Source organism: Octopus bimaculoides, chromosome 16 (genome assembly GCF_001194135.2).
Source record: "Octopus bimaculoides isolate UCB-OBI-ISO-001 chromosome 16, ASM119413v2, whole genome shotgun sequence".
Taxonomy (NCBI): Eukaryota; Metazoa; Mollusca; class Cephalopoda; order Octopoda; family Octopodidae; genus Octopus; species Octopus bimaculoides.
Window position 1 is genome coordinate 37,775,233 of NC_068996.1, and position 14,889 is coordinate 37,790,121.

At 32.4% G+C, this 14,889-nt stretch overlaps 1 protein-coding gene across 7 annotated transcripts in view; it reads left to right on the forward strand.

Annotated features, from left to right (window-relative positions):
* The window catches only part of LOC106881394 (F-BAR and double SH3 domains protein 2), a 286,511-nt gene that overhangs the window by 105,811 nt on the left and 165,811 nt on the right, over positions 1–14,889 (forward strand). For all 7 annotated transcript variants that reach the window (XR_008265738.1, XR_008265739.1, XM_052973716.1 and 4 more), the window contains exon 4: positions 4,376–4,461. Coding sequence is in view for 5 of the 7 variants with exons in the window: in XM_052973716.1 (XP_052829676.1) it covers positions 4,376–4,461 (86 nt within the window). In the remaining 2 variants the exon portion in view is untranslated. The remainder of the gene's footprint in view (positions 1–4,375; positions 4,462–14,889) is intronic.

The following is a 14,889-nucleotide window of genomic DNA, read 5'->3' on the forward strand; positions in this document are numbered from 1 at the left end:
TATATATATATATATATATATATATATATATATATATATATGTGTGTGTGTGTGTATATATGTATGTATATTTTGTATATAAAGCCCAAGTGTGTTTATCTGCATCACTATCTCTCTCTCTCTCTCTCTCTCTCTCTCTCTCTCTCTCTCTCTCTCTCTCTCTCTCTCTCTCTCTCTCTCTCTCTCTCTGTATATATATATGTATATATATGTATATATATATATAGATATATATATAAATGAGTAACAATGATGTATAGGTATCAATTCATTATGGCCATTTCAAGCAACTCTTTTAATTGATTAATGAAAACATTACATCATTTGAAAGAAACCATTCTCATCAGATGACCACATAGACTTCTAACATAAAGGATACAACCATTTCCTTAACATATTCACATCAATAATAGAACTCAAAATATTTACATTGTTTCTTTTGTCATATTTGTGGCAGAATGAGTTTAGAAAATAATGCATAACTTGTCAAGTCTATTATAATTTAGGGAGTAGCAGAGGAAATAGTGGGGATCAGGATAAAAAGAGTGGTGACCCAGTTACTTACACTTAGAAGACATTATGTAGAATGTGGTCTTCAACCATTTAGAATCAAATCCATTGGAAGTTGTCAACTGTTTTCTAGTTAATGGTAATAAATTAATTCATGCCAGATAATCTACTAGACTTTACAAGGTATGATTATTTTCTAAACTCATTCTGCCACAGATATGACAAAAGAAACAATGTAAATATTTTGAGTTTGTTGTTGATGTGAATATGTTATGGAAATGTTTGTATCCTTTATGTTTGAAGTCTATGCTGTCATCTGATGAGAACAGTTTCTTTCAAATGATGTAATGTTTTCATTAATCAATCAAGGGAGTCACTTGAAATGGCCATAATGAATTGACACCTGTACATCTTTGTTACTCATTTATACTTTATTCACCTAACTTAGAATCTGTACTTCGGAAATTCTATAGAAAGTACATTTATATAAAGTACTTATCTGAATTACCAAGAGCGGATATCTTCACTTACTTGGGTTGCGTTGTCTACACACACAACAGGAATATCAGGTACAAACACCCCTGCACGGAGTTTTGATATTCAATATTCGATTAATATTGTTTGAGTGCATCAATTTAAGTACCTAATTTAACGGAATCTTAACTTTTATATATATACACACACACATTATACACATTAGTATGATCCAAAGAGCCCAATGTAGAAAGTTAGTAAGCTTCGGGCATGTATCCAGTTATTATAGATGACAAAAGGTGGACAATATACAATTTTAAAAAATAGTTTATTTACCACTGTAATTTACACAATTTTTTCATATTCAAATCAAAAGAAATTTTGTTAAACTGACAATCACCATACAACTCACGATTTAGCAACTACAGTTGCTAAAAAGCATTCTCTTTAGTCCTCCCCATCACTCCTACCCCTCTACCTAGCATCTTTCTCCTTAGATTAACTGACATCCATAAACACACCCACTTTGATTCCTTTTAGATAATATTCTACTCCTCTTCTTCAACATCCACGGACTTCAATCCAATGTAACCTTCCCTCTCCCAACACATCACCTCTTAACTAGCACAGAAACTACATATGCTATTCCTCTCCAAGATACAGATCTCTCATTTTTTTCCTTAGGCTGTCTCTACAGTCCAAGCAACAATCTGTATTTAAATCTCACTCCAAAAGATATTATCTATCACATATCTAGGTTCCACCATCTCCATTACCTCTTTCACCAAGATATCAGTACCTAAATATCAGTAACGATGATGCTGATTACTCTCACTCAAAATTTCCTTTCTCCCACTCTTCCAAATACATAAATTTCCTCTACCACTATCCAAACTCAAGATATAAGAGTTTGTCACTATCCAAACTCATATATCTTTCTGCATCAAAAATTTAATAGCTTATTTCATCACTCACCAAAAGAGAAAAATCTTCATCCTCTTTTGTGTCTTCAATGTTCACAACTCTTCTGGATTCTTCGACTGATGCTGACAGAGTAGAACCATAATCTTTCTCAATCTTCAATTCTCTATATAAACTAACTTCGTCCCTTACACACATCCATGAGCAATTTTATAGGATACTTTAATTGCTTTCAATCACTTTCCTACCAAACCCGACCTCCATCATTATTGCTGGGATTAACTATAAAATATGGTGGCAATTTATTATTGTGGCCAGGTTCCAACCTGGGCCACAGCAACAAAGTTCACCCACCACATTTCTCGATCCATTATCACTGCCTCAAGGTCTTGGATACATTTCAGGTCAGAGTCTGCAATCAAACTGTCATTGTAAGTGTAACTACATTTTCCTCTTCTTACATCACCAAGACTAATTTGGATGCTTCTAGTGCAGGGTGGCACATGTAGTGACCAGAAAGTCACAGCCATCTTTGCTTGATCTTCTCATTAACTTTTAGCAAGTCTCCATAAAGGCATTCATTTGTCATATGTTGCTGAATGCATTTGTCTGAATGTATGATGGCAAAATCAGGAGAATGGCAGTTTTGCAGTATTTAGTTACATCATCATACATTCTGAGTTTAACTTTGCCTTTCATCCTTCTATGGTCAATGAAATAAAGGACCAGTTAAGTTCTAAGATTGAGTATTGATTTCATTGACTGCTATTTCATTGATTTTTCATAGACTTTTCTTTTCATTGAGTTAACACAAACACTACTTGACTACCTGCCCCAACCCCCAAAAACTAGAAGAACAGCATTGGTATCTACTATCCTCTTTACATCTTCTACCTGATCATATCGCCACAACTTGTAATGGTTTTGGGCACTCCAATAAAATCTGAGTAGTTGAACTTTTGTTAAAATTATTAGTTATACTTCAAGTGAATATCCCAGTATTTACATATCATCCATGTCAACTGTTTTGAATTCTTATTTAAAGAATTTATCTTTCCCTGTTTTTGACGTTGGTGGTGGATTGACAGAATTGTTAGAGCTTAAGACAAAATGGTTTGCCATACTTAGTTTGGACTCTTTACATTCTGAGTACAAATCCAACCAAGATCAATTCTGCTTTTTCCTTTTTTAAGGTTGCTAAAATAAAGTACCAGTTAAAAATATTGGAGTCAGTTTAATATATTGTTAACTTACTTGTCTTTGGTACTCAACCTGAACTCTCAGGTAACTAGCACCCAGAAAAAAAAAAGAAAGTGCATTATTAATTAAAATTAAGAAAATTTGTCGTAATTTGTGTTAATTAATTGTCATAAAAGAAAAAAAGAAAAGTTACTGCAAGTGTAGCTGTGTGGTAAGAAGAGCTTATTTCCCAACCCTATGGTTACGGATTCAGTCTCGCTACATAGCACTTTGGGTAAGTGTCTTCTACTGTAGCCTCAGGCTTACCAAAACCTTGTGAATGGATTTGGTAGACAGAAACTGAAAGAAGCTCATCATGTGTGTGTGTATGTTTGCCTTTGTGTCTGTATTTGTCCCTCACTAGCATTTGACAAAGGAGATTGGTTTGTTTACATCCCATAACTTAGCAGTTCAGTAAAAGTGACCAATAGGATATGTACCAGGCTTTACAAAAACAAAAAAATATTGGCATTGATTTGTTCAACTAAAATTCTTCAAAACAGTCTTCCAGCATGGCCTTAGTCTAATAACTGAAACAAGTGAAAGATAAAGATCTAAAATGGATTGTTGCTTCTCAAAGTACAGTATTTTATTTTGCTGCATTTACATTACATGTATATTTTATTAGGTAAATAAAACTTGGTTCTTTACTTAAATTATACTTTTATTTCTTCCTATTTCTTTCATTTCTACTATATTCAGAATATCAATGATGTTTACTGATGTGTAGATAGAGTCTTAATGAGGTTTGTAAGATGCAGTAGTTATTTAAAGAGTGATAATCAGATATCTGGAAGATTCAGTTATCTGTTATCTGTGGTTTAGAAATTAGGGTATTCAGCTCACGATCATAAGGTTATAAGTTTGATACACAGCAGCACACTGTATCCTTGAACATGAAACTTTATTTCACCTTGCTGTAGTTTATTCAGCTGGCTAAAGTGAGTTGTACCTGTATTTTAAAGGGTCAGCCTTGCCATATTCTGTGTCACTCTGAATCTCCATGAGAATCGCATTAAGGGTATGTGCATCTGTGGAGTGCTCAGCCACTTGCACATTAATTTCATGAGCAAGCTGTTCCATTGACCAGATCAACTGAAACACTCATCGTCATAACCAATGGAGTGCCAGTTTTTTTTGTTTTGTTTTTTTGTAAGTCATCCTGAATGTGAATGGAATTATAGTAGAAGACAAACTCATAACGATTCCTTTTTTTGTTTGTTTTTTTCAGTCTTTGCTGAAATTAACATCATCCCTCCTGAAGAAAGACATAGTTCTGCCACCAGATATTCCAAGTGAAGATGGTAAAGAACATAAGTAAGTATCTTTGCTTTGTATCAATATAATTTGAGTCCTGGAGTAATGAAGTGTTTGAGAATATTGTGTTATATTATGGTAATGGCGGTAGTCATGGGAATTGATTAGTAATTTGTTCTTTGGATTAGAAATTGAATATATGTGTACTATCATATCATGATGAAATGTATATATTATGTGCATATGTATATACATACATATGTAAAAAATACTGATGGGCAGCTTGATGTTATAAAGAAGTATGTAGATAAATACAGAAATAGACACACTCAGACAAACACATACACAAACACAACATACATGTTCCTGAAAAATAGGAAAGAAATAAAAGAGAAAGAGTGTGAAAGAAAAAGAGGGAGAGAGAAATGCAAGGAGTTAAAATGTTTCTTAATAAATATGAAAATTGCTAACATTTTGAAAATAATAATTTCTTTCGTGATCATGGTTTTAAACATGGGCACAAGGCTACAAATTTGAAGGTAGTATACAGTCTATAAAATCAAACCCAGGATCTGTTTTGTACTAATTTTATCAACTCCCAAAAGGATGAAAGACAACATCAATCTCAGTGGAATTCGAACTGGGAACATAAAGAGATGTAATTGAACACAGTTATTTTACCCAATGCTCTTCTAAGTTGTCCCATATTTTTATAGTAATAAATAACATGACCCAACAAAAAAAATTTTTTTTCCCTGTTGTTAAAAAATTTGTGCCTGAACTAGGGGTTTTTTGATACACAAAATCCAAAAGTGTCATCCATGTATTACTATTATGTCAAGATTTTCAAGACATTAGATCCTAGAATTTCATTGTTTTTTCAATGAAATAGTTTATAAGGTACAAGGCATAGTATACAAAGATACATAGAAGTTGGTTTTTCTTCAAAACCAGAATGTTTTCTTAAAATTCTGCTGAAAAACTAGTTAAAATCTTTAAATGTCTACAGACAAATTTTGTCATTGTTTATGCTTAATTTCTCATGAATTTGTATTGAGTGCTGAACCTCAGGAAGATCACAAGCTAAGCTCCAGTTATAGTCTGCAAGTCTCATGTGCTGTGATACCTTTGTGCCATTGATTTTTATGCTTTGATGGAAATGTTCTCCCTGCTTGTCACTTGTGTCACCAAGATTTTTGGGAATTTATCAAAGCGACTGTTGAGATAGTGCAACTTTATGGTCAAATTTGCACCCAACTTTTGGAAGTTCTCCAGTATGCCACTGACTATTTTGGCATAGTTGGTTGTTTTCCTGTTGCCCAGAAAGTGAAAGCATAGTCCATTTTTATTCAGAGCTTTAACAAACTGCTTCATAATGCCAAGTTTGATATGGAATGGAAGTAGAATGATTTTACCAGGTTGAATTGCAGGCTCTTCAAACACATTAAAAGATGAAATTTAAAGTTGAACTAGTTAGAATTTGAACTCAGTCATAGATAATGACTGATATGAACATGCTATTATAACTCTTTCAGGGATATTCTTTTACTGTGAAACATTAGGGATTTTGTATTATGATGATTTATAGCAAGACAAATCTTCTAAAAGATTTCTCTGTTCAATAACCATATTTATTCTATTGAATTTCATTATTTAATAGTTTTTTTCTTGTTCTTTTGTGTTAGGTTTTGCTATTTCTTTTTTTAAAATAGCAATTGCACTCAAACAGAAACTTGTAAACTATATTTACTGATTTTACGAACCTCAAGGAACAATATTTTGAACAACAATTTTCAGATTGATGAAATTGTTAGAGCATTTGCAGTAGCATAGCAAAGCCTTTTAGCATCTGGTGGATGGGGGTACAAAGATATCTTCGACACATATTGATTAACACTTTGATTGACAGAGAAATTCTTGCTTCTCATTACATTTGCATTTGAGAGTGTGACCATCACCTCTTTCCTTCATTCATGCTTCACCTCTCAATTATTATCATTATTTAACATGATTTCCTTGCTGGTATGGGTTGGACGGTTTGACTGGAGCACCAGACTTTAGCTGTGTGCTTTGGCATGATTTCTACAGTTGGATGCCTTTCCTAACGCCAACCACCTTACAGAGTATACCAGGTCCTTTTTACATAGTGCTGGTATGGCTGCTCTGTATGTGACGCCAGCACGGGTGTTCCCTACATGATGCTGGCATGAGTGCTCTTTATGTGGTGCCAGCACAGGTGCTTAGTAGTATTTAGTTATGGCCCTTTATGTTCAAGGTTCAAATCCCAGCAAGGCCAGCTTTACTTTATATCCTTCTGGTGTTGATCTAATGAATATCCTCTGCCCCCACCCCCCAGTATTTCTAGCCTTGTGCTTATGTCAGAAAGCAATTGTTACATTTTTCATCTTAATATTTTATCAAATTTTTAGGTGTTTTTGTATATTAATTCTACTTTTTTGTTTCTAGTTATTTATTTATTTTTCATAAAAGAAACTTTTTTACAGAAAGTTAAAATCTTATAAATTTTGCTGATGGCTTATATTAATTTATTTATATATTTTCAATTGTATTAATTACAAATCTGAAAAAAAAAAAAAAAACTATTTGAATGTGTTTCATTTTTCCATTTCATGCTTACTAGGCAAAGTATAGGAAGGTATGTTTCTGTTATTGCACTGTTGCAATTGTGTTGCCTTTGTGTGTGTACACATGTATGTGTGCATACACTTTTGTCAGCTTTGCTTTTTTTTTATATCAAGTCTTCTATTGACTGAGTTATTTTTTTCTCCCTTCAAAAGGCAAATATTTTTTTTTTATTCTTTACCCTTTTTTTTTTTAGCTGTGTTGTTAAGAAGCTCTCTTTTCAACCACATGGTTGGGGTTTAGTCTCACTGCGTGACACCTTGCACAAATACCTCATATCAAAGTCTTGGCCTCTGGGCCAATCAGTGGTTTCATAAACAAAAACTGTGTGGAAGCCCAACCTATGCATGTATGTATGTACATCTTTGTGTTTGTGATATCCTTCCCTGCACCACAACCTCCACCAACAACACCACTTGACAACAGGTGTTGGTTTGTTTACCACCCCTGTAACTTAACAAGAAAGACCAATAGAATAAATACTAGACTTACAGCATAAATACTGGGGTTGGTTTGTTCACTTCAAAGCAGTACCCCTGTATGGCTACAGTCCAGTGACTGAAACAAATAAAGGATGAAAAAAGTAAAACATACACTAAAAGTTCTTGTTTAATAGAAAATATGCATGCGGATACTCTGAATAACAAAGCAAAAGCTATCAACTTACAAATTAAATAATTAGAGTTTACAGTATGTATTGAGTATATTATATATGTTAATGATGGCAGTTTCTTTGAGTTCAGATGATGAGAAAGAGTTGCATGCTCCTGAGTGGGTTTGTAAGCTGATCCTTAATGTTGCAGGGCTTTTCTTTCTGCCTGCACTTAGTAGTTTTAAAGTGAGGGTTAGTCCATGCAATCAGATCCGACTATTTAGACTTAGAGGTCTGACCACAGTGACTCACCAGGTTAAGGCAGTTGCAGTGACCAGCAGCAAGTTGTGGGTTTTATGTTGGAGTGACACCTACTCAAAAAAATGTTAAACACTATGAGACACGAAAACATAAAATTGAAAACATAGAAAACGAACTTTTTCCGAACAACGAAAAAGACAAACAGAGAAACAAGACATGCAACATAAAGAGTATACCCCTTCGTCAGTTGTCCCTGTTCCATCTACTCCACGTTTCGAAGGCAAGGACAATACACGACTTCGTTGAAACAGTCCTTCCCACAAAGCAAATTAACTAAAATTTGGGATTTTTGCGGAGGGTGAAAGTGTTAACAAGAACAGGACAGTGAGAACAAGACAGTAAAAACAAACAGTGAGGGATGTTGAGCCAAGACAATAGAAAAATTATTATGAAAGGCTAGGTAGACAAGCCATGAGGAGACAGGAAAAAGCACGTCCTTTTTTAGCAAGGAAGTGGACAGAAAGAGAGATCCCCTTTCATTACGTGTCAGCGATGAGAGAGTCAAGGTGGAAGAGTAAGGGAGAGAGGGAACAGTGAAAGGGAGAAAAGAATAGGAAAAGGGTGGGAGAGAAAAACAGAAAGGATGAAGAACAAGAGAGGGAGAGAGAGAGAGACAGACAGAGAGGAGATAGTAGAAGAGTGCGCATCATAATTATTAAGATAAAACTTACTTGGAAAAGGATGCGTGGCGTTCGATAATATAATAATATAAATAATATATAAATGTATGCATATATCCATACATGTATGTATATACCTACATATATATGTATATATACATGCATATATGGTTACAGGACATCAAAAAACGTTAAACACAATGAGAAACGAAAACATAGAAAACGAACCTTTTTTTCGAACAATGAAAAGAACAGAAACCTGACATGTAACATAAAGAGTATACCCCTTCGTCAGTTGTCCCTGTTTCATCTAGTCCACGTTTTGAAGGCAAGGACAATACGCGACTTCGTTGAAACAGTCCTTCCTGCAAAGCAAATTAAATAAAATTTTGGATTTTTTGCGGAGGGTTACATACATACATACATGCATGCATGCATACATACATACATACATACATGCATGCATGCATGCATATATACATACATACATGCATGCATGCATACATACATACATGCATGCATGCATGCATACATACATACATACATACATACATACATACACATATATATACATACATATACATATATGCAGACATGACAGTAGTGAAAAAGTTTAGTTTGCAACCCTATGCTTTGAGCATCAGTTGCACTCTGTTGCACCTTGTGCAACTATCTCCTGCTCTAGCCCTGGGTTAACCTAAGCCTTGTGAGTCGGCCATGTGGGCAGAAACTGCAAAGGAGCTCATGTCTTTCTGTCTTCTGATGTTAACATCACATGGTAATTGCAAACAAATAATACTGTGATACAAGCAGTGCTGTTGTTTTGCAATCTGCTAGGGAAACATGTTCACACTAGCAAAAAGTAGTACTTTCATTACTTTACTTGGAAACAGGTGAAGGTTGGCAACATGAAAAGTATCTGGCTCTGGAAAATTTGCCTCAGAGAATCCCATCTAACCCATTCAAGCATGGAAAAAGTAGATGTGAAAACAACAATTACATAAGTCACCTGACAGTAAATCAAAATTCCATAAATACTTAATATTCAGTTTTATTCATTCATTCATTCCAATTATGAATGTTTAATAATGCTGTGAGTTAAAATCAGTTTTTTCAACATTTGTCTATTTATCAGTGAGGTCTCATATAAAATTATTTTTTGTTCTAAGCTTGGAATTAAATGGCTTTGATTGACTGTCAGGTGACTTTTGGCCAATCCTACACACACACACACACACACACACACACACACACACACAAACTTGTTACCAGTTCAAATATGCTTGAGGCATAGTCATACCTGTAAGAAAGCCATTCACTGTAATTTGTCATGGAGAGAACTTCTCGCTGTAAGCAGATGTCAACACACTAGCAAGAAATTTTCTCAATAACAAAATAGTATGAATGACTTTCTTACGAGTTCAAATATGACTCAAGCATATTTTGAACTCTTGTATTTATATACACCACTGCTTAGCACTTTCCTTCCATGTGTGTGGGTGTGTGTGTGCGCATATGTATATGTATGTATGTATATATATATATATATATAAATATATACCATACATACACATATATATGTATGTGTGTGTATATGTGTCTGTGTGTGTATGTAAATTTGTGTGTGTGTGTGTATATATATATTTGAATGAATATGTATGCATATATAGAGAGAGCGAGTGAACAATCAAATGGGAGTAGTACTCAACACATAGTTGGAGTTGTATTTATTGAGTAACAGGCTGATTTTGCTTTTCATGTTACTTAAAGTTTCCCAAGTGATGAAAAAAGAAAACATGCCCAGCTGGTCTGATATTCAGAAGCTAAAGCTTTGTGTTTGAATGTACAAGGACATGGTTCTGTTTTTTCACTGCCATTTTACTTTAAGTAACATGAGGAGCTAAATCAACCAGATATTCAATAAAAGTGTGTGTTTCAAAGTAAATTTCCAAAATTGGTTAATAGGGATATATAATCCTAGCGAGTATCATGCTTGCTCTTATTGTTTAACAATACTGGCTAACCTCAGTGAATGTAGATAAACCCCAGTTAGTTAAATATACTATACTCAGTTGATCCTCACTTTGGTAATTCTAAATATCTTTATAGAGACTACATAGTGTTGGTAGAGAAGAAATAATAAATTAATGAATATCAGGAGAACAGAGATTTACATATCCAGGTTTTATTATACAATTAATCACATCTTTCTGACAAATAAACCCGTGTAGATATTGATAAAGAAAGATGTGATTAGCTGTATAATATAACCTGGATATGCAAATTTCTGTTCTTCTGATATTTATTAATTTATACATATATATATATATATATATGTACACACACATACATATATATATACACACATACATATAACATTCTTGTAATAGTACCATAGATGATAAGCTGAATGTATGAAACTAAAGTGTTTATTTTATTGTTGTGGTAACCATGTTTACTTTGTTGTAAACTTATATAAGATTATCGTTGTATTCCACCCCCATTTATTTTCTGCTTGTATTTCACCCTCTTTTTCCTTATTCATTTATCCTCATCACATTAATAAGTATACTAGAAAATGTATACTGCAATTAATCATATTAAATGGTGAATGCCGTATATTAAGGAGGTAAGCTACCAGTGAGGCAAGTTTCACAACCTGTTTTTCTGTTATATTCCTTTTTATGCTAATTTGGTTCCACTCATATAACCAATACTTTTAAGAAAAGTTTGCAAATTACATAAGTTGAATGCTCTGGGAGTAGGGGAATAGTATTGACAAGCAGAGTCCTTCATCAGGGAAAACTTATTAAATTTGTGAACTTTACTAAAAGATTTTGCTAAAGCATCACCTTATTCCCTCAGACTCTTCCCTCACCCACCTATTAAATATATTCTTTATAAAATGAATAACCAGCATAAGCTTATATCTAATATCTGTGGACTGAAACCTTAGATTTATAGAAGATAAAGTAGTTTGCACTTGATTCCTAAAAAGAAAAAAACACTGTAACATAGACGTGGGTGAAATTTCTCTCTCTCTTTATTATATGTATGTGCATTTGATCATAGCAGGTAACAGCTAGCCTTTGGCCACCATTGTGTCTACTACTCTGATTGGTTGATATTGGCCCAATTTGGCTCTTACTTTGTCGCTCCAATTTGCTGCATGAGACAGCCAGTTCTCAACCCAGTTTTGAGCCTACAAAACTATTCATTTCAATGAATGTAATATTTAATAAGCAGTATCCTATGTTAAGGTTTATTCCATTTATTAAACATATTTTTGTTTGCTTTCTGCTAATCAGTGTTCCTTTAACCATTTAGCATTTAAACTAGCTGTATCTGACCCAAATATTCTACCTGCTTCAAGTTCAAACTGATCAGAATTAGCCTCTCACACTTACCCTACATTGTCATTCTAAAAATATAGAATCATGTCATTGAAATCTCAAAACATGATTAATTCGAAATGGTGTGAATAAATAAGCATTACATTTGACAGAGTAATGGGTTAACTTACACCCATGTTTTATATTATATTTATTTGTTTGTAATTAATCACCTAGCTGAAAGCAAACAAAAGTACATTTAATAAATATTATTCATTGAATGTAATATTATTTTCTTATATTCTAAGGAATAAAGTACACACTCATATATCTTTTATAAATCTAAAGCTTTGGTTCACAGATATATAATCTTGTGTTGGTCATTCTTTTCATAAAGAATATATCTAAAAGTTCAGGGAAAGGCTGTGAGGGAAGAAGTGGAACAAATGGTGATGTTTCAGCAAAAATTTCTGGTCAAGTTGATTACTGTATATTGTTGATATGTTATAGCTGAATACACATTGGTATCCATGGATTGGATATTTTTCAATGTTAGTATTATTAAATATAAAACTATCTCTATCTTCCAGTTACTAAAGTTTAAATTGTTGGCCATTTTCAAATTACATATAAATAATATGAGATGACTATAACTAATCCCCAGGAGAAAGATTTTATATTGTAAAAAGTAAATAACTCATGTATAATGAAAGGAAATATCTTTACTGCTTTACTAGGGATCCTTCATTGGAGAATAATTTGGAATTAGTTATCCAACAGCCTTTTCTTTTTTTTAATTTTTTTTTTTTTAAGCAAAAATTTAACAAGTGTAAGACTTAAATTTTCGCAATAGGTACTTGAAATAAAGTGATTTAAGTGATATTTAACCACTTGATACGTTGCATTGTGAAGCATATTCAGGATAGAGTAAAGCACTTAATTTGGAGGAACTGTTAAGTCAAGTAGTTTTATTAACTGTAAGAAAACAAAGGGTTTGGATGAGTTAGTCACATATTATGGTTTTAACCTAAACAGCCTGATATTTCACTATACCCCTCTCCCTTTGACTAAAAAACCCCCCACAGACATGATTTTCTCATAACCTTTTTAAAAAGATTTAATTTCAATTATGTAACTGATAAAAAAAAAGGAAAATATAATCTTTTTTTTCTTTTTTATTTTTGTTATTAGTACCAAAAAGATTCTTTAAACTGCTAAATTCTTCATTTCTTCTTTTTACTTCGTTTTTTGAGAAACTATAGGTTTTAAGTTATTTAGTATCTATTTCTCATTATATATACTCAGTCAGAGACTGAACTCACAAATATTTATTTTATGCACAGTTCTAAAATGTTTAACTATAATGCCATCATATTTAAGGAAAGTTTAATTTTTTTTACACTATTGATAGCGATATTGGACTACATGGTATATTGTTTAATCCTAAGTCAGCTTTGTCCCATCATTCAGACACCCCCACTCCCAACCAAATCAGCTATATCCAATATGTCCTCCATCTTTTAAGAAATTTAGATGTGCGTTGAGAGAAATTTGCCTACCATTTGTAGCAGGTGATATGGTTCCAAAGTGATTCTTTCATTGGCTCGTTAGTGCTAATTTTGGGGAATTAGGTACTCGTCAACACTATATATATATATATATATATATATATATATATATCACTCCGTTATTTAATTTATACATTCTTCTCAGTGGTTCATTGTGCAAATAATGGTAACTGAGAACATAGTAAATCTAGGTGAGTGAAACTCAGTATGGCAACCACTTATGGAATGAGTTGAAATATTCCTCAAATTGATGTACTTCTTTGTATTACATGTCTGTGGTATAGTACACAAGCATGTTGGAAATTTGCATGAAATGAACTGTTTGTGATTCAGTCTGAACTTGAGTACATGTATATATATTTGGCACCTGTTATCAAAGGTTGACTAAAAACTTTTCAAACTATCTATAATTTTAAAATATAAAAATATAAAAGAAAGGATGAGGATAAAATTGTATAAAAAGATTTTCATTCCTTGTAAAACATTTTTTTCTTCTTTATTCCTAAATTTTATTTTTATCATAATAAATTTAAAAATTTAATCTTATCATAATAAATTAAGAAATTTTAATATTTTCCTATTTTCCATACTGCTTCTATCCAGTAACCAAAATAGGTAAATTTATTTGGATTTTTTTTTTTTAAATTCAAGTAAAATAATTTTTTTTCTTTGTCTATTTGTGCATATATTTTTACATATATTTGCATGATTGTTGGTTATTAATATCTGTTTGATTATTGATAAAATTTTGGAGTTGTGATTGTTTGGCAAGTGATGTAAACTGAAACCCTGTGTTGGAACAGAAACAGTTACGTCACAGAAAAGTCATTTTAGTTATTTAAGAAAATGCTTCTGCTATATCTGCTTGCAGAGGAACTGCATCAGTGACCAAGTTGCAAAAGTGCAGCAAAACTTTTTGTCGCTTCATAATATACAATACTAAAAGAAATTGAGTGGAATACTTTTAGTGTGTTTTTAAATGTCTAACGTAATTCTTCCATGATGTTGTCGCTTTAATGAATTACTTTAAATGTATTTAATTGGAATTTTACCAAAATATGTATTTAATCAAAATGGTAATTCCACTTTTTTATTATGTTCATTGCATTTGCTACTTATTTTTCTTTCTTTTTTCTTTTTTTTTTTTTGTGGGGTATGTGTTTGTGTGCTTTTATACAGTAATTCTATTCAAGCATTTCAATATTTGAAGTTAAAACATATTATTTATAAGTTTTCTAAATTAGAAAGATTTAATTAAGTCTAAAAAGATAATGTAATAAAATATTAAATATTATAATCATTAAAAATAGTGAGAATCAAAATTATATGATTTTTTTTAATGTTTTTAATGTCATAAAAATGTGTGTATGTACCTATATGAATATGTATGTATACAAATATATATATGTGTA